At 43.8% G+C, this 26,426-nt stretch overlaps 1 protein-coding gene across 1 annotated transcript in view; it reads right to left on the reverse strand.

Moving 5' to 3' along the window:
• The window catches only part of LOC133451731 (uncharacterized), a 65,322-nt gene extending 53,354 nt beyond the window's left edge, over positions 1-11,968 (reverse strand). Inside the window, exon 1 of the mRNA XM_061730874.1 lies at positions 11,684-11,968. Within this exon, the coding sequence (XP_061586858.1) occupies positions 11,684-11,968 (285 nt within the window). The remainder of the gene's footprint in view (positions 1-11,683) is intronic.
• Positions 11,969-26,426: the final 14,458 nt, after the last annotated feature.

Below are 26,426 nucleotides of genomic sequence, written 5' to 3' on the forward strand. Positions count from 1 at the left end.
TGGTGGTTGATTCTAGTATATACTAGTATTTAATCTAAAGTATTAATGGTGGTTGATTCTAGTATATACTAGTATTTAATCTAAAGTATTAATGCTAGTTGATTCTAGTATATACTAGTATTTAATCTAACCTTTAATGGTGGTTGATTCTAGTATATACTAGTATTTAATCTAACCTTTAATGGTGGTTGATTCTAGTATATACTAGTATTTAATCTAACCTTTAATGGTGGTTGATTCTAGTATATACTAGTATTTAATCTAAAGTATTAATGGTGGTTGATTCTAGTATATACTAGTATTTAATCTAAAGTATTAATGGTGGTTGATTCTAGTATATACTAGTATTTAATCTAACCTTTAATGGTGGTTGATTCTAGTATATACTAGTATTTAATCTAAAGTATTAATGGTGGTTTATTCTAGTATATACTAGTATTTAATCTAAAGTATTAATGGTGGTTGATTCTAGTATATACTAGTATTTAATCTAAAGTATTAATGGTGGTTGATTCTAGTATATACTAGTATTTAATCTAAAGTATTAATGCTAGTTGATTCTAGTATATACTAGTATTTAATCTAACCTTTAATGGTGGTTGATTCTAGTATATACTAGTATTTAATCTAAAGTATTAATGGTGGATGATTCTAGTATATACTAGTATTTAATCTAAAGTATTAATGGTGGTTTATTCTAGTATATACTAGTATTTAATCTAAAGTATTAATGCTAGTTGATTCTAGTATATACTAGTATTTAATCTAAAGTATTAATGGTGGTTGATTCTAGTATATACTAGTATTTAATCTAAAGTATTAATGGTGGTTGATTCTAGTATATACTAGTATTTAATCTAACCTTTAATGGTGGTTGATTCTAGTATATACTAGTATTTAATCTAAAGTATTAATGGTGGTTTATTCTAGTATATACTAGTATTTAATCTAAAGTATTAATGGTGGTTGATTCTAGTATATACTAGTATTTAATCTAAAGTATTAATGGTGGTTGATTCTAGTATATACTAGTATTTAATCTAAAGCATTAATGGTGGTTAATTCTAGTATATACTAGTATTTAATCTAAAGTATTAATGCTAGTTGATTCTAGTATATACTAGTATTTAATCTAAAGTATTTGGTGGTTGATTCTAGTATATACTAGTATTTAATCTAAAGTATTAATGGTGGTTGATTCTAGTATATACTAGTATTTAATCTAAAGTATTAATGCTAGTTGATTCTAGTATATACTAGTATTTAATCTAACCTTTAATGGTGGTTGATTCTAGTATATACTAGTATTTAATCTAACCTTTAATGGTGGTTGATTCTAGTATATACTAGTATTTAATCTAAAGTATTAATGGTGGTTGATTCTAGTATATACTAGTATTTAATCTAAAGTATTAATGGTGGTTGATTCTAGTATATACTAGTATTTAATCTAACCTTTAATGGTGGTTGATTCTAGTATATACTAGTATTTAATCTAACCTTTAATGGTGGTTGATTCTAGTATATACTAGTATTTAATCTAAAGTATTAATGGTGGTTGATTCTAGTATATACTAGTATTTAATCTAAAGTATTAATGGTGGTTGATTCTAGTATATACTAGTATTTAATCTAACCTTTAATGGTGGTTGATTCTAGTATATACTAGTATTTAATCTAACCTTTAATGCTAGTTGATTCTAGTATATACTAGTATTTAATCTAAAGTATTAATGGTGGTTGATTCTAGTATATACTAGTATTTAATCTAAAGTATTAATGGTGGTTGATTCTAGTATATACTAGTATTTAATCTAAAGTATTAATGGTGGTTGATTCTAGTATATACTAGTATTTAATCTAAAGTATTAATGGTGGTTGATTCTAGTATATACTAGTATTTAATCTAACCTTTAATGGTGGTTGATTCTAGTATATACTAGTATTTAATCTAAAGTATTAATGCTAGTTGATTCTAGTATATACTAGTATTTAATCTAAAGTATTAATGGTGGTTTATTCTAGTATATACTAGTATTTAATCTAAAGTATTAATGCTAGTTGATTCTAGTATATACTAGTATTTAATCTAAAGTATTAATGGTGGTTGATTCTAGTATATACTAGTATTTAATCTAAAGTATTAATAGTGGTTGATTCTAGTATATACTAGTATTTAATCTAAAGTATTAATGCTAGTTGATTCTAGTATATACTAGTATTTAATCTAACCTTTAATGGTGGTTGATTCTAGTATATACTAGTATTTAATCTAAAGTATTAATGGTGGTTGATTCTAGTATATACTAGTATTTAATCTAACCTTTAATGGTGGTTGATTCTAGTATATACTAGTATTTAATCTAAAGTATTAATGGTGGTTGATTCTAGTATATACTAGTATTTAATCTAAAGTATTAATGGTGGTTGATTCTAGTATATACTAGTATTTAATCTAACCTTTAATGGTGGTTGATTCTAGTATATACTAGTATTTAATCTAACCTTTAATGCTAGTTGATTCTAGTATATACTAGTATTTAATCTAAAGTATTAATGGTGGTTGATTCTAGTATATACTAGTATTTAATCTAAAGTATTAATGGTGGTTGATTCTAGTATATACTAGTATTTAATCTAAAGTATTAATGGTGGTTGATTCTAGTATATACTAGTATTTAATCTAAAGTATTAATGCTAGTTTATTCTAGTATATACTAGTATTTAATCTAAAGTATTAATGGTGGTTTATTCTAGTATATACTAGTATTTAATCTAAAGTATTAATGCTAGTTGATTCTAGTATATACTAGTATTTAATCTAAAGTATTAATGGTGGTTGATTCTAGTATATACTAGTATTTAATCTAAAGTATTAATGGTGGTTGATTCTAGTATATACTAGTATTTAATCTAACCTTTAATGGTGGTTGATTCTAGTATATACTAGTATTTAATCTAAAGTATTAATGCTAGTTGATTCTAGTATATACTAGTATTTAATCTAAAGTATTAATGGTGGTTTATTCTAGTATATACTAGTATTTAATCTAAAGTATTAATGCTAGTTGATTCTAGTATATACTAGTATTTAATCTAAAGTATTAATGGTGGTTGATTCTAGTATATACTAGTATTTAATCTAAAGTATTAATAGTGGTTGATTCTAGTATATACTAGTATTTAATCTAAAGTATTAATGCTAGTTGATTCTAGTATATACTAGTATTTAATCTAACCTTTAATGGTGGTTGATTCTAGTATATACTAGTATTTAATCTAAAGTATTAATGGTGGTTGATTCTAGTATATACTAGTATTTAATCTAAAGTATTAATGGTGGTTGATTCTAGTATATACTAGTATTTAATCTAAAGTATTAATGGTGGTTGATTCTAGTATATACTAGTATTTAATCTAAAGTATTAATGCTAGTTGATTCTAGTATATACTAGTATTTAATCTAAAGTATTAATGGTGGATGATTCTAGTATATACTAGTATTTAATCTAAAGTATTAATGGTGGTTGATTCTAGTATATACTAGTATTTAATCTAAAGTATTAATGGTGGTTGATTCTAGTATATACTAGTATTTAATCTAACCTTTAATGGTGGTTGATTCTAGTATATACTAGTATTTAATCTAATCTTTAATGGTGGTTGATTCTAGTATATACTAGTATTTAATCTAAAGTATTAATGGTGGATGATTCTAGTATATACTAGTATTTAATCTAACCTTTAATGGTGGTTGATTCTAGTATATACTAGTATTTAATCTAATCTTTAATGGTGGTTGATTCTAGTATATACTAGTATTTAATCTAATCTTTAATGGTGGTTGATTCTAGTATATACTAGTATTTAATCTAAAGTATTAATGGTGGTTGATTCTAGTATATACTAGTATTTAATCTAATCTTTAATGGTGGTTGATTCTAGTATATACTAGTATTTAATCTAAAGTATTAATGGTGGTTGATTCTAGTATATACTAGTATTTAATCTAAAGTATTAATGCTAGTTGATTCTAGTATATACTAGTATTTAATCTAATCTTTAATGGTGGTTGATTCTAGTATATACTAGTATTTAATCTAAAGTATTAATGGTGGTTGATTCTAGTATATACTAGTATTTAATATAAAGTATTAATGGTGGTTGATTCTAGTATATACTAGTATTTAATCTAAAGTATTAATGGTGGATGATTCTAGTATATACTAGTATTTAATCTAATGTATTAATGCTAGTTGATTCTAGTATATACTAGTATTTAATCTAATCTTTAATGGTGGTTGATTCTAGTATATACTAGTATTTAATCTAAAGTATTAATGGTGGTTGATTCTAGTATATACTAGTATTTAATCTAAAGTGTTAATGGTGGTTGATTCTAGTATATACTAGTATTTAATCTAATCTTTAATGGTGGTTGATTCTAGTATATACTAGTATTTAATCTAAAGTATTAATGGTGGTTGATTCTAGTATATACTAGTATTTAATCTAATCTTTAATGGTGGTTGATTCTAGTATATACTAGTATTTAATATAAAGTATTAATGGTGGTTGATTCTAGTATATACTAGTATTTAATCTAAAGTGTTAATGGTGGTTGATTCTAGTATATACTAGTATTTAATCTAAAGTATTAATGCTAGTTGATTCTAGTATATACTAGTATTTAATCTAAAGTATTAATGGTGGTTGATTCTAGTATATACTAGTAATTAATCTAAAGTATTAATGGTGGTTGATTCTAGTATATACTAGTATTTAATCTAAAGTATTAATGGTGGTTGATTCTAGTATATACTAGTATTTAATCTAAAGTATTAATGCTAGTTGATTCTAGTATATACTAGTATTTAATCTAAAGTATTAATGGTGGTTGATTCTAGTATATACTAGTATTTAATCTAAAGTATTAATGGTGGTTGATTCTAGTATATACTAGTATTTAATCTAAAGTATTAATGGTGGTTGATTCTAGTATATACTAGTATTTAATCTAAAGTATTAATGGTGGATGATTCTAGTATATACTAGTATTTAATCTAAAGTATTAATGCTAGTTGATTCTAGTATATACTAGTATTTAATCTAAAGTATTAATGGTGGTTGATTCTAGTATATACTAGTATTTAATCTAAAGTATTAATGGTGGTTGATTCTAGTATATACTAGTATTTAATCTAAAGTATTAATGGTGGATGATTCTAGTATATACTAGTATTTAATCTAACCTTTAATGGTGGTTGATTCTAGTATATACTAGTATTTAATCTAAAGTATTAATGGTGGTTGATTCTAGTATATACTAGTATTTAATCTAACCTTTAATGGTGGTTGATTCTAGTATATACTAGTATTTAATCTAATCTTTAATGGTGGTTGATTCTAGTATATACTAGTATTTAATCTAAAGTATTAATGGTGGTTGATTCTAGTATATACTAGTATTTAATCTAAAGTATTAATGGTGGTTGATTCTAGTATATACTAGTATTTAATCTAAAGTATTAATGGTGGTTGATTCTAGTATATACTAGTATTTAATCTAATCTTTAATGGTGGATGATTCTAGTATATACTAGTATTTAATCTAAAGTATTAATGGTGGTTGATTCTAGTATATACTAGTATTTAATCTAATCTTTAATGGTGGTTGATTCTAGTATATACTAGTATTTAATCTAAAGTATTAATGGTGGTTGATTCTAGTATATACTAGTATTTAATCTAAAGTATTAATGGTGGTTGATTCTAGTATATACTAGTATTTAATCTAACCTTTAATGGTGGTTGATTCTAGTATATACTAGTATTTAATCTAACCTTTAATGGTGGTTGATTCTAGTATATACTAGTATTTAATCTAAAGTATTAATGGTGGTTGATTCTAGTATATACTAGTATTTAATCTAAAGTATTAATGGTGGTTGATTCTAGTATATACTAGTATTTAATCTAAAGTGTTAATGGTGGTTGATTCTAGTATATACTAGTATTTAATCTAAAGTATTAATGCTAGTTGATTCTAGTATATACTAGTATTTAATCTAACCTTTAATGGTGGTTGATTCTAGTATATACTAGTATTTAATCTAAAGTATTAATGGTGGTTGATTCTAGTATATACTAGTATTTAATCTAACCTTTAATGGTGGTTGATTCTAGTATATACTAGTATTTAATCTAAAGTATTAATGCTAGTTGATTCTAGTATATACTAGTATTTAATCTAACCTTTAATGGTGGTTGATTCTAGTATATACTAGTATTTAATCTAAAGTATTAATGGTGGTTGATTCTAGTATATACTAGTATTTAATCTAAAGTATTAATGCTAGTTGATTCTAGTATATACTAGTATTTAATCTAACCTTTAATGGTGGTTGATTCTAGTATATACTAGTATTTAATCTAAAGTATTAATGGTGGTTGATTCTAGTATATACTAGTATTTAATCTAAAGTATTAATGCTAGTTGATTCTAGTATATACTAGTATTTAATCTAACCTTTAATGGTGGTTGATTCTAGTATATACTAGTATTTAATCTAAAGTATTAATCGTGGTTGATTCTAGTATATACTAGTATTTAATCTAACCTTTAATGGTGGTTGATTCTAGTATATACTAGTATTTAATCTAAAGTATTAATGGTGGTTGATTCTAGTATATACTAGTATTTAATCTAAAGTATTAATGGTGGTTGATTCTAGTATATACTAGTATTTAATCTAAAGTATTAATGGTGGTTGATTCTAGTATATACTAGTATTTAATCTAAAGTATTAATGGTGGTTGATTCTAGTATATACTAGTATTTAATCTAAAGTATTAATCGTGGTTGATTCTAGTATATACTAGTATTTAATCTAACCTTTAATGGTGGTTGATTCTAGTATATACTAGTATTTAATCTAAAGTATTAATGGTGGTTGATTCTAGTATATACTAGTATTTAATCTAAAGTATTAATGGTGGTTGATTCTAGTATATACTAGTATTTAATCTAAAGTATTAATGCTAGTTGATTCTAGTATATACTAGTATTTAATCTAAAGTGTTAATGGTGGTTGATTCTAGTATATACTAGTATTTAATCTAAAGTATTAATGGTGGTTGATTCTAGTATATACTAGTATTTAATCTAACCTTTAATGGTGGTTGATTCTAGTATATACTAGTATTTAATCTAAAGTATTAATGCTAGTTGATTCTAGTATATACTAGTATTTAATCTAAAGTATTAATGGTGGTTGATTCTAGTATATACTAGTATTTAATCTAAAGTATTAATGGTGGTTGATTCTAGTATATACTAGTATTTAATCTAAAGTATTAATGCTAGTTGATTCTAGTATATACTAGTATTTAATCTAAAGTATTAATGGTGGATGATTCTAGTATATACTAGTATTTAATCTAAAGTATTAATGGTGGTTGATTCTAGTATATACTAGTATTTAATCTAAAGTATTAATGGTGGTTGATTCTAGTATATACTAGTATTTAATCTAAAGTGTTAATGGTGGTTGATTCTAGTATATACTAGTATTTAATCTAACCTTTAATGGTGGTTGATTCTAGTATATACTAGTATTTAATCTAAAGTATTAATGGTGGTTGATTCTAGTATATACTAGTATTTAATCTAACCTTTAATGGTGGTTGATTCTAGTATATACTAGTATTTAATCTAACCTTTAATGGTGGTTGATTCTAGTATATACTAGTATTTAATCTAAAGTATTAATGCTAGTTGATTCTAGTATATACTAGTATTTAATCTAAAGTATTAATGCTAGTTGATTCTAGTATATACTAGTATTTAATCTAACCTTTAATGCTAGTTGATTCTAGTATATACTAGTATTTAATCTAAAGTATTAATGGTGGTTGATTCTAGTATATACTAGTATTTAATCTAAAGTGTTAATGCTAGTTGATTCTAGTATATACTAGTATTTAATCTAACCTTTAATGGTGGTTGATTCTAGTATATACTAGTATTTAATCTAACCTTTAATGGTGGTTGATTCTAGTATATACTAGTATTTAATCTAAAGTATTAATGGTGGTTGATTCTAGTATATACTAGTATTTAATCTAAAGTATTAATGCTGGTTGATTCTAGTATATACTAGTATTTAATCTAAAGTATTAATGGTGGTTGATTCTAGTATATACTAGTATTTAATCTAAAGTATTAATGCTAGTTGATTCTAGTATATACTAGTATTTAATCTAAAGTATTAATGGTGGTTGATTCTAGTATATACTAGTATTTAATCTAACCTTTAATGGTGGTTGATTCTAGTATATACTAGTATTTAATCTAACCTTTAATGGTGGTTGATTCTAGTATATACTAGTATTTAATCTAAAGTATTAATGGTGGTTGATTCTAGTATATACTAGTATTTAATCTAAAGTATTAATGGTGGTTGATTCTAGTATATACTAGTATTTAATCTAAAGTATTAATGGTGGTTGATTCTAGTATATACTAGTATTTAATCTAAAGTATTAATGGTGGTTGATTCTAGTATATACTAGTATTTAATCTAACCTTTAATGGTGGTTGATTCTAGTATATACTAGTATTTAATCTAACCTTTAATGGTGGTTGATTCTAGTATATACTAGTATTTAATCTAAAGTATTAATGGTGGTTGATTCTAGTATATACTAGTATTTAATCTAAAGTGTTAATGCTAGATGATTCTAGTATATACTAGTATTTAATCTAACCTTTAATGGTGGTTGATTCTAGTATATACTAGTATTTAATCTAAAGTATTAATGCTAGTTTATTCTAGTATATACTAGTATTTAATCTAACCTTTAATGGTGGTTGATTCTAGTATATACTAGTATTTAATCTAAAGTATTAATGCTAGTTTATTCTAGTATATACTAGTATTTAATCTAACCTTTAATGCTAGTTGATTCTAGTATATACTAGTATTTAATCTAAAGTATTAATGGTGGTTGATTCTAGTATATACTAGTATTTAATCTAAAGTGTTAATGCTAGTTGATTCTAGTATATACTAGTATTTAATCTAACCTTTAATGGTGGTTGATTCTAGTATATACTAGTATTTAATCTAACCTTTAATGGTGGTTGATTCTAGTATATACTAGTATTTAATCTAAAGTATTAATGGTGGTTGATTCTAGTATATACTAGTATTTAATCTAAAGTATTAATGCTGGTTGATTCTAGTATATACTAGTATTTAATCTAAAGTATTAATGGTGGTTGATTCTAGTATATACTAGTATTTAATCTAAAGTATTAATGCTAGTTGATTCTAGTATATACTAGTATTTAATCTAAAGTATTAATGGTGGTTGATTCTAGTATATACTAGTATTTAATCTAAAGTGTTAATGCTAGTTGATTCTAGTATATACTAGTATTTAATCTAACCTTTAATGGTGGTTGATTCTAGTATATACTAGTATTTAATCTAACCTTTAATGGTGGTTGATTCTAGTATATACTAGTATTTAATCTAAAGTATTAATGGTGGTTGATTCTAGTATATACTAGTATTTAATCTAAAGTATTAATGCTGGTTGATTCTAGTATATACTAGTATTTAATCTAAAGTATTAATGGTGGTTGATTCTAGTATATACTAGTATTTAATCTAAAGTATTAATGCTAGTTGATTCTAGTATATACTAGTATTTAATCTAAAGTATTAATGGTGGTTGATTCTAGTATATACTAGTATTTAATCTAACCTTTAATGGTGGTTGATTCTAGTATATACTAGTATTTAATCTAACCTTTAATGGTGGTTGATTCTAGTATATACTAGTATTTAATCTAAAGTATTAATGGTGGTTGATTCTAGTATATACTAGTATTTAATCTAAAGTATTAATGGTGGTTGATTCTAGTATATACTAGTATTTAATCTAAAGTATTAATGGTGGTTGATTCTAGTATATACTAGTATTTAATCTAAAGTATTAATGGTGGTTGATTCTAGTATATACTAGTATTTAATCTAAAGTATTAATGGTGGTTGATTCTAGTATATACTAGTATTTAATCTAAAGTGTTAATGCTAGTTGATTCTAGTATATACTAGTATTTAATCTAACCTTTAATGGTGGTTGATTCTAGTATATACTAGTATTTAATCTAAAGTATTAATGGTGGTTGATTCTAGTATATACTAGTATTTAATCTAAAGTATTAATGGTGGTTGATTCTAGTATATACTAGTATTTAATCTAACCTTTAATGGTGGTTGATTCTAGTATATACTAGTATTTAATCTAACCTTTAATGGTGGTTGATTCTAGTATATACTAGTATTTAATCTAAAGTATTAATGGTGGTTGATTCTAGTATATACTAGTATTTAATCTAAAGTGTTAATGGTGGTTGATTCTAGTATATACTAGTATTTAATCTAACCTTTAATGGTGGTTGATTCTAGTATATACTAGTATTTAATCTAAAGTATTAATGGTGGTTGATTCTAGTATATACTAGTATTTAATCTAAAGTGTTAATGCTAGATGATTCTAGTATATACTAGTATTTAATCTAACCTTTAATGGTGGTTGATTCTAGTATATACTAGTATTTAATCTAAAGTATTAATGCTAGTTTATTCTAGTATATACTAGTATTTAATCTAACCTTTAATGGTGGTTGATTCTAGTATATACTAGTATTTAATCTAAAGTATTAATGCTAGTTTATTCTAGTATATACTAGTATTTAATCTAACCTTTAATGCTAGTTGATTCTAGTATATACTAGTATTTAATCTAAAGTGCTTCACACGTGAACTTTACGAGCATCTTATTGTCTTTTATTGGTTGGGGGGGAAACATCTGAACCGTATCTGAATAAGTAACAGTTATTAACTGATATGAATTAATTTTGATTAGTAATTATCAGGTATACTGAAAAAACTCTTACCAGGAATATGTGTCTTATTTCTAGTTAAAATTTCTCAGTTTTAGTCAAACAAATCTCATTACACTTAAAACAAGACTCATCACTGGAAAAAACAACAATTTTCACCTGTTTCAAGTAGATTTTCATTAAAATAAGTAGAAAAATCTGCCAGTGGAACAAGATTTTTTTGCTTGTAATGAGAAGATTAGAATATTGTGACAAAGTTCTTTATTTTCCGTAATGCAATTAAAAAAACAACAGTTTAAGATTAAGATTCCCAGAATATTCTAGTTTTTTCAGATAGGATATTTGAGTTTTCTTAAGCTGTAAGCCATGATCAGCAACATTAAAATAATAAAAGGCTTGTAATATTTCAGTTGATTTGTAATGAATCCACAATGGATGACATTTTTGTTTCTGTAATTGCATTACATAAAATCATATTCTAATTTTCTGAGACAGTCCTGTATTTTATAAACAGATTATAAACAGATGAGGTGTAATTATATGATTTACAGTAAATACATGGGTGATTTTAGACTCAATATATGGAATTAAATCAATGCAGATTGTCACCTCAGGTTTATTGTGTAAATGCTACAGATCATTTCTCCCGAGCAGCCTTGCATCACCGGCTGCAGCAGCAGCAGGGCATTGTGGGTAACAGGGGGGGCTGTGGGGGTTGCGGGTTAAACACACATGAATAGACACATGCAGCATGCACACACACACCAGCGCCAGATGCTGCGGTCTTCTTACTCTGATCTGCACGGTGGTGGCCAGGAGCCGCGGGTCCGAGTCCTGCAGGGGGGCCCCCGGCCCCGCAGGGGGGGCCCCCGGCCCTGCAGGGCCCCCCGGGCCCCCCTCCCCCGGGGACGCCCAGCACAGCAGGCACGAGTGCTTCAGGAAGGAGGACAAGGAGCGCTCGCTCTTCCACTCCCGCCCTCCGTCTTCCTCCATCTTCATCTTCCCTTTCTGCTGCTGCAGCTGCAGCTCCGCGTCCGTCCAGCCCTCCATCTCTGCAGCACAGGGGGCGGGGCTTAGCGGGGGGCGGGGCTTATGCGTCACAGGGGGCGGGGCTGCAGCTCCGCGTCCGTCCAGCCCTCCATCTCTGCAGCACAGGGGGCGGGGCTTAGCAGGGGGCGGGGCCTAGGCGTCACAGGGGGCGGGGCTGCAGCTCCGCGTCCGTCCAGCCCTCCATCTCTGCAGCACAGGGGGCGGGGCTTAGCAGGGGGCGGGGCCTCCGCGTCACAGGGGGCGGGGCTGCAGCTCCGCGTCCGTCCAGCCCTCCATCTCTGCAGCACAGGGGGCGGGGCTTAGCGGGGGGCGGGGCCTCTGCGTCACAGGGGGCGGGGCTGCAGCTCTGCATCCGTCCAGCCCTCCATCTCTGCAGCACAGGGGGCGGGGCTTAGCGGGGGGCGGGGCCTCCGCGTCACAGGGGGCGGGGCTTACTGCCGCAGAGGGGAGGATTTTTCTGCTTTTTTTTTTACTTTTTTTTTTTACTTTATTGAAAATATACAAACTCTCAAAGAGGATAATGGACAAATGTCAATTTAAATGCAATTTGAAAAGAAAGGAAAATAATAATAATAATTAAAGCTGCAAGCAGCGATGAACGGGCCCTCGCACTCACGGCCACCGCCCCCATAAGCATATCAGAAATGACACCACCCACGACTTCCTATGTCAAAACATTCAAAAGTTATAGCAGAAAAAAGGGACAACCAATCAGAAGAAGGGACGGGACTAATTCAGGCCAATGAGGGTCAAGGACTCCATACAGAATCTGATGACACCACCCACGACTCTCTATGTCAAACCATTCAAAAGTTATAGCAGAGGATAGTTTTCTAGGGGGCGCTGTTGAGCCGTTAGGCCACACCCATTAATGCAAACCATGAAATATCAAACTTATCACCAGGCCTGGCTTGCATGCAAAATTTGGTGACTTTTGGGGAACTATCAAATATGGACCAATCAGATGAAGGGGACGCGCGCTTTTTGGCGTCTAGCATCGCCACGGTAATACTTTTGAAAGAGAAAAGTAATGCGTGGTGTCACAGGATAGAGACGCACATTTTGATGTATAACACACTTGGGTGCACATTACGGTTCGGGCTGAATTAACTGCCGAAGGAATGGCATAAATTGCGCCAAAATTACGCGATTTTTAAGTTGTGACATGATACAGGTGTGTAGCGATTTTCGTGCATGTACGTCTAACCGTATTGTGGGGCTTGAGGCGCAAAGTTTTCTAGGGGGCGCTGTTGAGCCGTTAGGCCACGCCCATTAATGTAAACCATTAAATATCACATTTTTCACCAGGCCTGACTTGGTGCAAAATCTGGTGACTTTTTGGGCACGTTTAGGGGGAAAAAAGACCCTCCTTTCGTCAGAAGAAAGAAAGAAAGAAAGAAAGAAAGAAAGAAAGAAAGAAAGAAAGAAAGAAAGAAAGAAAGAAAGAAAGAAAGAAAGAAAGAAAGAAAGAAAGAAAGAAAGAAAGAAAAAGAAAAATTCCTACAGATACAATAGGGCCTTCGCACTGTAAGTGCTCGGGCCCTAATAAAAAGATTATCAGGGCCAGACAGGAGACTGTTAAGCCGAGGACACACCAACCCGACGTCGCCCGCTGTCGGCCGACTGCTGTGTCGCCTCGCGTCGGCTGTGTCGGGCTCAAAAACAAGCACTAGACACGCCGCAAAGATGACACCCAACAGCCGACTAGCACGTACGTTCTGCGCAGTCTGCGTTTCAATTTGCTGCGATGTTTTGGGAGAAGAGCCGCCGGTCCGGGGAGCAGCAGCAGCCGTTACCATGGTAACAGCAGCAGCAGCAGCTCAGATCGCCAGGTCAACCTGCCGTCGTCCCGGGGAGAAACCTGCAGCTCTGTGGAGAATTACCTCTGGCTGAAATAAATCATTTAGGAGGATAAATGTTGGTTTAATAGATGAAATCTAACAGTTGTAGTTGTAGTTGTAGTGCCTGTTAAGAAATTTGCTCCGAAAATTTTGGGATTTCTGCCTGCCGGCTCCGGAGCTGATTTATGGTTCCGCGTTAAATTGACGCAGAGCCTACGGCGTAGGGTACGGCGTACGGTGCGCGTCGCCGCGTAACCTACACCGTAGGCTCTGCGTTGGTGTAACACGGAACCATAAATCAGCCTTTATTCTGGCGAGGTTTGAAAAAGACTTTGCAACAACGGGAAAGCGAGTGATTATGTACATTCACTGAGTGAATATTATGAAAGTAAAATATATATTTCTCGCTAGAAATGTAATCAAAACGCATTTTTATGCAGAAACTAACTCAAAATATTGATTTTATTCACTAAAAAATAAGAAAGGTCCGCCATGTTTTTTTTTTTTGATTCAGTCCGCAAATGACAACGAAAAGCATTCTGGGAAATTCTGGGAACAGCCAATCACAGAGTGAGCTGTTTGACCGACCGCCGACGCCGATTCAACATGTGGAATCGGCTGAAAAGCTGCCGACGGGCGGCCGACCTGTGGCGAACTGCGGGACACACCGGGGAAACTAGCCCGACAGACGCACCGACGCTCAACACGGCCCGACGGCCGACGGCCGACAGTCGACTGTGTGTCACGGCCTTTAGGTCTAAATCAACATTACATAAATTTGTAACGAGGAAAGACACAGAGACTGCCCTGGAATGGTTTTAACAGACTTCTGCAGGAGGGGGAGCAGAGGATGCAGGGCAACAAGATTGAGAACTCCTGAGCTTCCCCAAAGTTCCTCCTCCTGCATGATGCTTTTATTGAGAAACTTGACAGGAACTGACCATATAAGGACAGTGAACAGTAGACAATGGGCGGAAGTGATAACGTGTGATTGAGTCAATCTGAAGGGAGAAAAGATACATTTTGTGTCCTGAAAATGCCCTGGGGCCTCATTTAAAATGGACTGCGTAGGAGTCATACTAAAAGTGCACGTACGCTCAAAAGCCGAAAATGCCGGGCGCAAAAAAAAATCTGGATCAATAAAACCATGCGCACGCAGATTTGCACGCAACATTCCTTTATGAATCACAGACCTGCGCAGCTGAATCCGCCTCTAATCCCGCCCTCTACACGCCCATAAATGCATATGGATGAGCCTACTGAGCATGCGCAGTGGCTTCCTGCAGCCTGTTAGGCGTCAGAATGAATTAGAAGTAGCAGCCACCGTGACACTGACTTTCACGGAGACCTAGATGTTGTAGATGATGTGGAGGACAGGAAAACCACATTATTTGGTGGTCACAGTAAAAGTTAGAATAAGTATATAAATAGTATACAATAAAATAAAGCGAGTGAGTGGCAGCACGCCGTTGCTGCGCTAAATGCCGTGAGTTCCCCGGCGCAACAGGGGACACACGTCCCCCCGTCTTTTCAAAATCATGTTTTTTTTCCCCTTACTTTTTACAGTTTAAAAACTAACGGTAGGCTCAGCCTTAAATTGCAAATTATCAAGACACTGTATGAAAGCGATACGAAAACGGCCCCGCAGCCCCGCTGCACCCCCCGCTCCCCCTCCTCCTCTCCCGTCTCCCCTCAGAGCTGCTCAGGGCGGGTTTATGGTTCTGCGTTCCTTTAACGCAGAGCCTACGGCGTAGGTGCGCGTCGCCGCGTACCCTACGACAGCAGCCTTTGCAGCTGTGTTTCTTCCTAAAACCCGATTGGAAATTTGACAAACGATTGTTTGTTGATAAAAATTCTTTTAGTTGTTGACTCACAAGGGATTCCAGAACTTTCATCAGGGCAGACAATTTAGAGATGGGCCTGTAATTGTTTAAAATACTAGAGTCACCACCTTTTAACAGAGGGAGAACAAAAGCAGATTTCCATATAGTCGGGATTTTGTTTGTGAACAAGGAAAGATTAAAAAGATATGCTATAGGTTCTGCAATAAAATCAGCTGCTAACTTTAAAAAGTAAGGTTCAAGATTGCCTTAAGCCAAACAGTGGCAAGAAAAACTCCCCTTTAGGAGGAAGAAACCTTGAGCCGGACCAAACTGATCAATCAGAACCCTGGAGAGCTCCATCAATTTCAATTAAATTCAATTTTATTTACATAGCGTCTAATACAACAGGCGTCTCCAGGATCTTTCCAGAGATCCATCAGCTCCATCAGACTGAACAACCAGGCTGCTCTCAGTAGTTAACGGACAATAATATGTGCAATAATCATATGTGCAATATCTGTCTTTCTACCTCACACTCATCCTACCTGCTTTTTTTGCATTGTTTTTTCCCTTTGCACTACTTTTATTTCCATTGCCATGAATATCCTGTCTCTATCTTATATCTGTCCCCCTCCCTGCATGTGTGTGTTCAGTTACTGCTGCTAACATGTGTGTGTTCAGTTACTGCTGCTAACATGTGTGTTTTCAGTTACTGCTGCTAACATGTGTGTGTTCAGTTCCTGATGCTAACATGTGTGTGTTCAGTTACTGCTGCTAACATGTGTGTGTTCAGTTACTGCTGCTAACATGTGTGTGTTCAGTTACTGCTGCTAACATGTGTGTGTTCAGTTACTGCTGCTAACATGTGTGTGTTCAGTTATTGCTGCTAACATGTGTGTGTGTTCAGTTACTGCTGCTAACATGTGTGTGTGTTCAGTTACTGCTGCTAACATGTGCGTGTTCAGTTACTGCTGCTAACATGTGTGTGTTCAGTTACTGCTGCTAACATGTGTGTGTTCAGTTACTGCTGCTAACATGTGTGTGTTCAGTTACTGCTGCTAACATGTGTGTGTGTTCAGTTACTGCTGCTAACATGTGTGTGTTCAGTTACTGCTGCTAACATGTGTGTGTTCAGTTACTGCTGCTAACATGTGTGTGTTCAGTTACTGCTGCTAACATGTGTGTGTTCAGTTACTGCTGCTAACATGTGTGTGTGTGTGTTCACTTACTGCTGCTAACATGTGTGTGTTCAGTTACTGCTGCTAAACATGTGTGTGTCAGTTACTGCTGCTAACATGTGTGTGTTCAGTTACTGCTGCTAACATGTGTGTGTTCAGTTACTGCTGCTAACATGTGTGTGTCAGTTACTGCTGCTAACATGTGTGTGTGTGTGTTCAGTTACTGCTGCTAACATGTGTGTGTTCAGTTACTGCTGCTAACATGTGTGTGTTCAGTTACTGCTGCTAACATGTGTGTGTTCAGTTACTGCTGCTAACATGTGTGTGTTCAGTTACTGCTGCTAACATGTGTGTGTTCAGTTACTGCTGCTAACGTGTGTGTTCAGTTACTGCTGCTAACATGTGTGTGTGTTCAGTTACTGCTGCTAACATGTGTGTGTTCAGTTACTGCTGCTAACATGTGTGTGTGTTCAGTTACTGCTGCTAACATGTGTGTGTGTTCAGTTACTGCTGCTAACATGTGTGTGTTTTCAGTTACTGCTGCTAACATGTGTGTGTTCAGTTACTGCTGCTAACATGTGTGTGTTCAGTTACTGCTGCTAACATGTGTGTGTTCAGTTACTGCTGCTAACATGTGTGTGTTCAGTTACTGCTGCTAACATGTGTGTGTTCAGTTACTGCTGCTAACATGTGTGTGTTCAGTTACTGCTGCTAACATGTGTGTGTTCAGTTACTGCTGCTAACATGTGTGTGTTCAGTTACTGCTGCTAACATGTGTGTGTGTTCAGTTACTGCTGCTAAACATGTGTGTGTTCAGTTACTGCTGCTAAACATGTGTGTGTTCAGTTACTGCTGCTAACATGTGTGTGTTCAGTTACTGCTGCTAACATGTGTGTGTTCAGTTACTGCTGCTAACATGTGTGTGTGTTCAGTTACTGCTGCTAACATGTGTGTGTGTTCAGTTACTGCTGCTAACATGTGTGTGTTCAGTTACTGCTGCTAACATGTGTGTGTTCAGTTACTGCTGCTAACATGTGTGTGTGTTCAGTTACTGCTGCTAACATGTGTGTGTTCAGTTACTGCTGCTAACATGTGTGTGTTCAGTTACTGCTGCTAACATGTGTGTGTGTTCAGTTACTGCTGCTAACATGTGTGTGTGTTCAGTTACTGCTGCTAACATGTGTGTGTTCAGTTACTGCTGCTAACATGTGTGTGTTCAGTTACTGCTGCTAACATGTGTGTGTTCAGTTACTGCTGCTAACATGTGTGTGTGTTCAGTTACTGCTGCTAACATGTGTGTGTGTTCAGTTACTGCTGCTAACATGTGTGTGTTCAGTTACTGCTGCTAACATGTGTGTGTTCAGTTACTGCTGCTAACATGTGTGTGTTCAGTTACTGCTGCTAACATGTGTGTGTGTTCAGTTACTGCTGCTAACATGTGTGTGTGTTCAGTTACTGCTGCTAACATGTGTGTGTTCAGTTACTGCTGCTAACATGTGTGTGTTCAGTTACTGCTGCTAACATGTGTGTGTTCAGTTACTGCTGCTAACATGTGTGTGTTCAGTTACTGCTGCTAACATGTGTGTGTTCAGTTACTGCTGCTAACATGTGTGTGTTCAGTTACTGCTGCTAACATGTGTGTGTTCAGTTACTGCTGCTAACATGTGTGTGTGTTCAGTTGCTGCTGCTAAACATGTGTGTGTTCAGTTACTGCTGCTAAACATGTGTGTGTTCAGTTACTGCTGCTAACATGTGTGTGTTCAGTTACTGCTGCTAACATGTGTGTGTTCAGTTACTGCTGCTAACATGTGTGTGTTCAGTTACTGCTGCTAACATGTGAGTTTCCCCATTGAGGGAGAAATAAAGGATTATCTTATCTTAATGTTGAAGTACAATTTCGAGAAAAAAGTCAAAAAGGACATAATAGGAAACCAAACAACATTTTCCCAAAACAAAGAAAACTCTTGGGTGAAATGATCAATTATAATCAATAATAATCTACCGAGTTCTGCCCAAAATGTTTTTGTGTAAGAACGATGCCAAAACATGTAAAAGAGTTTCTGGATAAACGTCACAAAATGAGCAGTTTGTATTAATGTTTTTTTTTAATGTCTGCATAAAATGACTGTCCGGGTAAAACTTGTGGATCATTTTGAAGGATTAACCTCCTTAACCTTGTTTACAATTAAACATTTATGACACCTGTCCCCCCAGACACCTGTCCCCCCCCAGACACCTGTCCCCCCAGACACCTGTCCCCCCCCCAGACACCTGTCCCCCCAGACACCTGTCCCCCCCCAGACACCTGTCCCCCCAGACACCTGTCCCCCCCCCAGACACCTGTCCCCCCCCAGACACCTGTCCCCCCCCCAGACACCTGTCCCCCCAGACACCTGTCCCCCCCCCAGACACCTGTCCCCCCCCAGACACCTGTCCCCCCAGACACCTGTCCCCCCCCCAGACACCTGTCCCCCCCCAGACACCTGTCCCCCCCCAGACACCTGTCCCCCCAGACACCTGTCCCCCCCCAGACACCTGTCCCCCCCCAGACACCTGTCCCCCCAGACACCTGTCCCCCCCCAGACACCTGTCCCCCCCCAGACACCTGTCCCCCCAGACACCTGTCCCCCCCCCAGACACCTGTCCCCCCCCAGACACCTGTCCCCCCAGACACCTGTCCCCCCCCCAGACACCTGTCCCCCCCCAGACACCTGTCCCCCCCCAGACACCTGTCCCCCCAGACACCTGTCCCCCCCCAGACACCTGTCCCCCCCCAGACACCTGTCCCCCCAGACACCTGTCCCCCCAGACACCTGTCCCCCCCCAGACACCTGTCCCCCCCCAGACACCTGTCCCCCCAGACACCTGTCCCCCCCCAGACACCTGTCCCCCCAGACACCTGTCCCCCCCCCAGACACCTGTCCCCCCCCAGACACCTGTCCCCCCCCAGACACCTGTCCCCCCAGACACCTGTCCCCCCAGACACCTGTCCCCCCCCCAGACACCTGTCCCCCCAGACACCTGTCCCCCCCCCAGACACCTGTCCCCCCAGACACCTGTCCCCCCAGACACCTGTCCCCCCCCCAGACACCTGTCCCCCCAGACACCTGTCCCCCCAGACACCTGTCCCCCCAGACACCTGTCCCCCCCCCAGACACCTGTCCCCCCCCAGACACCTGTCCCCCCCCCAGACACCTGTCCCCCCAGACACCTGTCCCCCCAGACACCTGTCCCCCCAGACACCTGTCCCCCCCCCAGACACCTGTCCCCCCAGACACCTGTCCCCCCCCCAGACACCTGTCCCCCCCCAGACACCTGTCCCCCCAGACACCTGTCCCCCCAGACACCTGTCCCCCCCCCAGACACCTGTCCCCCCCAGACACCTGTCCCCCCCCAGACACCTGTCCCCCCCAGACACCTGTCCCCCCCCAGACACCTGTCCCCCCAGACACCTGTCCCCCCAGACACCTGTCCCCCCAGACACCTGTCCCCCCCCCAGACACCTGTCCCCCCAGACACCTGTCCCCCCCCAGACACCTGTCCCCCCAGACACCTGTCCCCCCCCCAGACACCTGTCCCCCCAGACACCTGTCCCCCCAGACACCTGTCCCCCCAGACACCTGTCCCCCCAGACACCTGTCCCCCCCCCAGACACCTGTCCCCCCAGACACCTGTCCCCCCAGACACCTGTCCCCCCCCCAGACACCTGTCCCCCCCCCAGACACCTGTCCCCCCCCAGACACCTGTCCCCCCAGACACCTGTCCCCCCAGACACCTGTCCCCCCAGACACCTGTCCCCCCCCAGACACCTGTCCCCCCAGACACCTGTCCCCCCAGACACCTGTCCCCCCCCAGACACCTGTCCCCCCCCCAGACACCTGTCCCCCCAGACACCTGTCCCCCCAGACACCTGTCCCCCCAGACACCTGTCCCCCCCCCAGACACCTGTCCCCCCAGACACCTGTCCCCCCAGACACCTGTCCCCCCCCCAGACACCTGTCCCCCCCCAGACACCTGTCCCCCCAGACACCTGTCCCCCCAGACACCTGTCCCCCCCCCAGACACCTGTCCCCCCCCCAGACACCTGTCCCCCCAGACACCTGTCCCCCCAGACACCTGTCCCCCCCCCAGACACCTGTCCCCCCAGACACCTGTCCCCCCCCCAGACACCTGTCCCCCCAGACACCTGTCCCCCCCCAGACACCTGTCCCCCCAGACACCTGTCCCCCCAGACACCTGTCCCCCCAGACACCTGTCCCCCCAGACACCTGTCCCCCCCCCAGACACCTGTCCCCCCCCCAGACACCTGTCCCCCCAGACACCTGTCCCCCCAGACACCTGTCCCCCCCCCAGACACCTGTCCCCCCCCCAGACACCTGTCCCCCCAGACACCTGTCCCCCCCCCAGACACCTGTCCCCCCCCAGACACCTGTCCCCCCAGACACCTGTCCCCCCAGACACCTGTCCCCCCCCCAGACACCTGTCCCCCCAGACACCTGTCCCCCCCCAGACACCTGTCCCCCCAGACACCTGTCCCCCCCCCAGACACCTGTCCCCCCAGACACCTGTCCCCCCCCCAGACACCTGTCCCCCCAGACACCTGTCCCCCCCCAGACACCTGTCCCCCCCCCCAGACACCTGTCCCCCCCCAGACACCTGTCCCCCCAGAAAACCTGTCCCCCCCCCAGACACCTGTCCCCCCAGACACCTGTCCCCCCCCAGACACCTGTCCCCCCCCCAGACACCTGTCCCCCCCCCAGACACCTGTCCCCCCCCCAGACACCTGTCCCCCCCCCAGACACCTGTCCCCCCAGACACCTGTCCCCCCCCAGACACCTGTCCCCCCCCCCAGACACCTGTCCCCCCCCAGACACCTGTCCCCCCAGACACCTGTCCCCCCCCCAGACACCTGTCCCCCCAGACACCTGTCCCCCCCCAGACACCTGTCCCCCCCCCAGACACCTGTCCCCCCCCCAGACACCTGTCCCCCCCCAGACACCTGTCCCCCCCCCAGACACCTGTCCCCCCCAGACACCTGTCCCCCCCCAGACACCTGTCCCCCCCCAGACACCTGTCCCCCCCCAGACACCTGTCCCCCCCCCAGACACCTGTCCCCCCAGACACCTGTCCCCCCAGACACCTGTCCCCCCAGACACCTGTCCCCCCCCCAGACACCTGTCCCCCCAGACACCTGTCCCCCCCCCAGACACCTGTCCCCCCAGACACCTGTCCCCCCCCCAGACACCTGTCCCCCCAGACACCTGTCCCCCCCCCAGACACCTGTCCCCCCAGACACCTGTCCCCCCAGACACCTGTCCCCCCCCCAGACACCTGTCCCCCCCCCAGACACCTGTCCCCCCCCCCAGACACCTGTCCCCCCAGACACCTGTCCCCCCCCCAGACACCTGTCCCCCCAGACACCTGTCCCCCCAGACACCTGTCCCCCCCCCAGACACCTGTCCCCCCAGACACCTGTCCCCCCAGACACCTGTCCCCCCCCAGACACCTGTCCCCCCAGACACCTGTCCCCCCCCCAGACACCTGTCCCCCCAGACACCTGTCCCCCCCCCCAGACACCTGTCCCCCCAGACACCTGTCCCCCCAGACACCTGTCCCCCCCCCAGACACCTGTCCCCCCCCCAGACACCTGTCCCCCCCCCCAGACACCTGTCCCCCCCCCAGACACCTGTCCCCCCAGACACCTGTCCCCCCAGACACCTGTCCCCCCCCCAGACACCTGTCCCCCCCCCCAGACACCTGTCCCCCCAGACACCTGTCCCCCCCCAGACACCTGTCCCCCCAGACACCTGTCCCCCCAGACACCTGTCCCCCCAGACACCTGTCCCCCCAGACACCTGTCCCCCCCCAGACACCTGTCCCCCCCCAGACACCTGTCCCCCCAGACACCTGTCCCCCCAGACACCTGTCCCCCCAGACACCTGTCCCCCCCCCAGACACCTGTCCCCCCCCCAGACACCTGTCCCCCCCCCAGACACCTGTCCCCCCCCCAGACACCTGTCCCCCCCCCAGACACCTGTCCCCCCAGACACCTGTCCCCCCCCAGACACCTGTCCCCCCAGACACCTGTCCCCCCAGACACCTGTCCCCCCAGACACCTGTCCCCCCAGACACCTGTCCCCCCCCAGACACCTGTCCCCCCCCCCAGACACCTGTCCCCCCCCCAGACACCTGTCCCCCCCCAGACACCTGTCCCCCCCCAGACACCTGTCCCCCCAGACACCTGTCCCCCCAGACACCTGTCCCCCCAGACACCTGTCCCCCCCCCAGACACCTGTCCCCCCAGACACCTGTCCCCCCCCCAGACACCTGTCCCCCCCCCAGACACCTGTCCCCCCAGACACCTGTCCCCCCCCAGACACCTGTCCCCCCCCCAGACACCTGTCCCCCCCCAGACACCTGTCCCCCCAGACACCTGTCCCCCCAGACACCTGTCCCCCCAGACACCTGTCCCCCCCCCAGACACCTGTCCCCCCAGACACCTGTCCCCCCAGACACCTGTCCCCCCAGACACCTGTCCCCCCAGACACCTGTCCCCCCCCCAGACACCTGTCCCCCCCCCAGACACCTGTCCCCCCCCAGACACCTGTCCCCCCAGACACCTGTCCCCCCAGACACCTGTCCCCCCAGACACCTGTCCCCCCCCCAGACACCTGTCCCCCCCCCAGACACCTGTCCCCCCAGACACCTGTCCCCCCAGACACCTGTCCCCCCCCCAGACACCTGTCCCCCCAGACACCTGTCCCCCCAGACACCTGTCCCCCCCCCAGACACCTGTCCCCCCCCCAGACACCTGTCCCCCCCCCAGACACCTGTCCCCCCCCCAGACACCTGTCCCCCCAGACACCTGTCCCCCCAGACACCTGTCCCCCCAGACACCTGTCCCCCCCCCAGACACCTGTCCCCCCAGACACCTGTCCCCCCCAGACACCTGTCCCCCCAGACACCTGTCCCCCCAGACACCTGTCCCCCCAGACACCTGTCCCCCCCCCAGACACCTGTCCCCCCCCCAGACACCTGTCCCCCCCCCAGACACCTGTCCCCCCCCCCAGACACCTGTCCCCCCCCCAGACACCTGTCCCCCCAGACACCTGTCCCCCCAGACACCTGTCCCCCCAGACACCTGTCCCCCCCCCAGACACCTGTCCCCCCCCCAGACACCTGTCCCCCCCCCCAGACACCTGTCCCCCCAGACACCTGTCCCCCCAGACACCTGTCCCCCCAGACACCTGTCCCCCCCCCAGACACCTGTCCCCCCCCCAGACACCTGTCCCCCCCCCCAGACACCTGTCCCCCCAGACACCTGTCCCCCCCCAGACACCTGTCCCCCCCCCAGACACCTGTCCCCCCAGACACCTGTCCCCCCAGACACCTGTCCCCCCCCAGACACCTGTCCCCCCCCCAGACACCTGTCCCCCCCCCAGACACCTGTCCCCCCAGACACCTGTCCCCCCAGACACCTGTCCCCCCAGACACCTGTCCCCCCAGACACCTGTCCCCCCCCCAGACACCTGTCCCCCCAGACACCTGTCCCCCCCCAGACACCTGTCCCCCCCCAGACACCTGTCCCCCCAGACACCTGTCCCCCCAGACACCTGTCCCCCCCCAGACACCTGTCCCCCCAGACACCTGTCCCCCCCCAGACACCTGTCCCCCCCCAGACACCTGTCCCCCCCCAGACACCTGTCCCCCCAGACACCTGTCCCCCCAGACACCTGTCCCCCCCCCAGACACCTGTCCCCCCCCCAGACACCTGTCCCCCCAGACACCTGTCCCCCCCCCAGACACCTGTCCCCCCCCAGACACCTGTCCCCCCAGACACCTGTCCCCCCAGACACCTGTCCCCCCCCAGACACCTGTCCCCCCAGACACCTGTCCCCCCCCAGACACCTGTCCCCCCCCAGACACCTGTCCCCCCCCAGACACCTGTCCCCCCAGACACCTGTCCCCCCAGACACCTGTCCCCCCCCAGACACCTGTCCCCCCCCCAGACACCTGTCCCCCCCCCAGACACCTGTCCCCCCAGACACCTGTCCCCCCCCAGACACCTGTCCCCCCCCAGACACCTGTCCCCCCCCCAGACACCTGTCCCCCCAGACACCTGTCCCCCCCCAGACACCTGTCCCCCCCCCAGACACCTGTCCCCCCAGACACCTGTCCCCCCCCAGACACCTGTCCCCCCAGACACCTGTCCCCCCCCAGACACCTGTCCCCCCCCCAGACACCTGTCCCCCCAGACACCTGTCCCCCCAGACACCTGTCCCCCCCCAGACACCTGTCCCCCCAGACACCTGTCCCCCCCCCAGACACCTGTCCCCCCCCCAGACACCTGTCCCCCCCCAGACACCTGTCCCCCCAGACACCTGTCCCCCCCCCAGACACCTGTCCCCCCAGACACCTGTCCCCCCAGACACCTGTCCCCCCAGACACCTGTCCCCCCAGACACCTGTCCCCCCCCCAGACACCTGTCCCCCCAGACACCTGTCCCCCCAGACACCTGTCCCCCCCCAGACACCTGTCCCCCCAGACACCTGTCCCCCCAGACACCTGTCCCCCCAGACACCTGTCCCCCCCCCAGACACCTGTCCCCCCCCCAGACACCTGTCCCCCCAGACACCTGTCCCCCCAGACACCTGTCCCCCCCAGACACCTGTCCCCCCCCAGACACCTGTCCCCCCCCCAGACACCTGTCCCCCCCCCAGACACCTGTCCCCCCCCCAGACACCTGTCCCCCCCCAGACACCTGTCCCCCCCCAGACACCTGTCCCCCCCAGACACCTGTCCCCCCCCAGACACCTGTCCCCCCAGACACCTGTCCCCCCAGACACCTGTCCCCCCCCAGACACCTGTCCCCCCAGACACCTGTCCCCCCAGACACCTGTCCCCCCAGACACCTGTCCCCCCCCCAGACACCTGTCCCCCCCCAGACACCTGTCCCCCCAGACACCTGTCCCCCCAGACACCTGTCCCCCCAGACACCTGTCCCCCCCCAGACACCTGTCCCCCCAGACACCTGTCCCCCCCCCAGACACCTGTCCCCCCCCCAGACACCTGTCCCCCCAGACACCTGTCCCCCCCCCAGACACCTGTCCCCCCCCAGACACCTGTCCCCCCAGACACCTGTCCCCCCAGACACCTGTCCCCCCCCAGACACCTGTCCCCCCAGACACCTGTCCCCCCCCAGACACCTGTCCCCCCAGACACCTGTCCCCCCAGACACCTGTCCCCCCCCAGACACCTGTCCCCCCAGACACCTGTCCCCCCAGACACCTGTCCCCCCCCCAGACACCTGTCCCCCCCCAGACACCTGTCCCCCCAGACACCTGTCCCCCCAGACACCTGTCCCCCCCCAGACACCTGTCCCCCCAGACACCTGTCCCCCCAGACACCTGTCCCCCCAGACACCTGTCCCCCCCCCAGACACCTGTCCCCCCCCCAGACACCTGTCCCCCCAGACACCTGTCCCCCCCCAGACACCTGTCCCCCCAGACACCTGTCCCCCCCCAGACACCTGTCCCCCCAGACACCTGTCCCCCCAGACACCTGTCCCCCCCCCAGACACCTGTCCCCCCAGACACCTGTCCCCCCCCAGACACCT

This window comes from Cololabis saira, chromosome 10 (assembly GCF_033807715.1).
Source record: "Cololabis saira isolate AMF1-May2022 chromosome 10, fColSai1.1, whole genome shotgun sequence".
Taxonomy (NCBI): Eukaryota; Metazoa; Chordata; class Actinopteri; order Beloniformes; family Belonidae; genus Cololabis; species Cololabis saira.